The sequence below is a fragment of the Diaphorina citri genome, unplaced genomic scaffold (assembly GCF_000475195.1).
Source record: "Diaphorina citri unplaced genomic scaffold, Diaci psyllid genome assembly version 1.1 scaffold6915, whole genome shotgun sequence".
In the NCBI taxonomy this organism is placed as follows: Eukaryota; Metazoa; Arthropoda; class Insecta; order Hemiptera; family Psyllidae; genus Diaphorina; species Diaphorina citri.
Genome location: NW_007384291.1, coordinates 1 through 2,681, shown reverse-complemented (window position 1 = coordinate 2,681; position 2,681 = coordinate 1). Strand labels below are relative to the sequence as shown.

General features: G+C 41.0%; 1 protein-coding gene across 1 annotated transcript; it reads left to right on the top strand.

Moving 5' to 3' along the window:
* Positions 1 to 557: 557 nt before the first annotated feature.
* LOC103522109 (rho guanine nucleotide exchange factor 4-like) lies at positions 558 to 2,397 on the top strand (the record flags this gene model as incomplete). Its single annotated transcript, XM_008487215.2, has 4 exons — positions 558 to 618; positions 1,038 to 1,223; positions 1,616 to 1,795; positions 2,149 to 2,397. Coding segments are annotated over 4 exons (661 nt in total), but the record flags the coding sequence as incomplete, so codon positions are not given.
* Positions 2,398 to 2,681: the final 284 nt, after the last annotated feature.

The window sequence follows — 2,681 nt, the reverse complement described above, 5'->3', positions numbered from 1 at the left end:
ACAATAGCCCGTCCCTTATACCTTTTTTTATTACTATTGTAATAATAAAGGAAGGACGACTAAAAAGTGGTTTTTAGCCCATGGTCTGTACGTACGTACTACAGGTTTAAATGGGAGAAAGTAGGAAGTTGTGAACAAAATATCTCAACGGTTTGTTGAATTTGGTATGCTATCCCAATATTGTCCAAAGACGCGACTGTAACAATTTGGTAAAAATCGGACAGTCACTCATCCAGATATCAACCAAAGTCAATGTTGCTTCGAACATGTTTTAAATGGGAAAAAGTAGAAAGTTGTGAAGAAAATATCTCAACAACGATTTGTCGTAGAGAAATGATGGTCCAAGGACACGACTGTAACAATTTAGTAAAAATCGGACAGTCACTCATCCAGATATCAACCAAAGTCAATGTTGCTGCGAACTTAAAAAAAAAAAATATTACATTTACGAAATACGTATTTGGGGGGAAAAAAATGAAGTCCCGAGCCTGAGCCGCCCACGGCGGTTATTTTTTGGTCGAAAATTTCCTATCTTAAAATACTCATACATTGGATAGATACTGGTGGTGGGGGACTAGAGGGGAAGCGTCGGGCTGGTTCCCGTCCGCTTTCGTCAGGGTAAGTACCGGTATCGTGGCTGAGTGGTTACTGACTCTCAACCTTTAGGTGCTGGCTTTGAATCCTGCCCGGGACGGAAAATTCCAGACCTAACTTTTTCTTTCCAGAATGGGCATGGATGTAAAAGAAAAGAAAATGTTTCTTGAAGGAAGCAAAAGGGATTCCAAGGCACAACTTGAGCTTTAAATTTGAATAATGACAAACAAGTCCCTATCAAGGGGGAAAAAATCCAGGCATACCTGTGGCCTCTCCTGGGATATTTATTCGGCCTTTGGTGGCTATTGCTCAAATATCAAAATGTTTTTACTTTGCAAATAATAAAGGTCAATATTTTTCTTTTTTTTTCGTATTGGGACCTAATGGCCAAGTTCGTGACTTTTGAAAACAATAAGCAACAGCATATTTTTCTCCTCTTTCAGCTGCGGGTCAGTCAAGAGGACACAGTAGAGGATTGTCTAGCGGCATTGGCATCCGGTGGTAGCAAAACTCTGAGGCGAAGAACCTCTATCTCTCTCCTATCTAATGATCAGGTCAGATCTAGAGTAGTGAGAGAACTCATCAACACGGAGCGAGACTTTGTCAAAGTGTTGCATGATGTGTCTGAGGTAAGCATAGGCCTCTCGAGTTTGACTTAATTTTAGAGGACAATGTCCAAAAGGCTAAGGAAATGGTAGTTAAGGTAAACATTTATTTTATTTTAGAGCTTTGTTAGAGGAAACTGTATCAACGGAAGTCTTATGGTCTAATACAATAGCCCGTCCACTATACCTTTTTTTATTACTATCCTAATAATAAAGGAAGGACGGGCTAAAAAGCAAGCCGTTCTGCGAAAGAATCTTATCAGTTTAGGACGAAGTTTGCCCCAGCCGGGCTTCGCACCCGCGACCGAGCGCTTACAAGGCAGACGCGCTACATTCCAAGCCAACTAGGCTGGCTTATATTGATCTTAAACTGTCCAATGCCTTCCCTTATTGACCAGTTGTTTATTTCTCCTCAGGGTTACCTGGCCGAGTGTCGACGGAGAAATGACATGTTCTCTCCGGAGCAAATCCAAACCATCTTCGGGAATCTAGAGGACATCCTGGCATTCCAGTCTTCATTCCTGGAGGATCTGGAGACCAAACTAGACTGGGATGCGCCCTATAAGAGCTGCATCGGTGAAACGTTCCTCAAACATGTAAGTTGGCTTGGATTTTGTAAAAACCTTTTCTTTATATTTTTACACGAGGTCTTTGGAAATACCGTCGCTTTAAGAAAAACAGAGCCATCAGCAGGTTTGTAAAATTATTCAGGAGTGTCAAAGAATTGATTTGTTGGATTTTTTTTTTCTTTTTCTTTTTAACTTCTACTTTTATTTGTAACCAGGAGGGTGTGGGTTCAATCCCAGCGGAGCGGTGGTAGGTAAGAAGGGAACTTTATCCTCAACATTGTTTGAGAATTTAACCACAATAGTTACAACCTACTTCCAATGTAAAAGGGATCTTCAGTCAAATATCCTGTTTTGACGTTATATCCCATTTTGCATTTCAGAAATCCGGGTTCCGTATGTACTCTGAGTATTGTAATAGTCATCCCATGGCCATAGCCACTCTACAAGAACTCTACCAACACAATAACTATAGCAAGTTCTTCGAGGCTTGCAGACTCATGCGGGGTCTAATAGAAATACCACTGGATGGATATCTACTGACTCCCGTACAGAGGATATGCAAGTATCCACTACAGCTAGCTGAACTACTCAAGTATACCAAGGTAAATATCTAGTTATCTAGACTTGTAACACAAATGTGTATTTGTAGGGACTCTAGGACGCGTCAGTCTTGCGACAAAACATGTCAGCATGTCACGAACACTTCAACGAAAGTATTTATTTAGCTTCATAGAGGGAACTGTAACAACAGGGATCTTATCGTCCTGAAATCGAAGAGAAGGAGGACAGGATAGGAAAAAGCCACTCGTTTTGAGAACGAACCTTATCCCATCGGTAAATGGTTTCTTTAAATTAAATTAATCCCAAGGGAAAGGTGAGCCTAGACCCTTGACAAATGGAGTGTGCCCGAAGG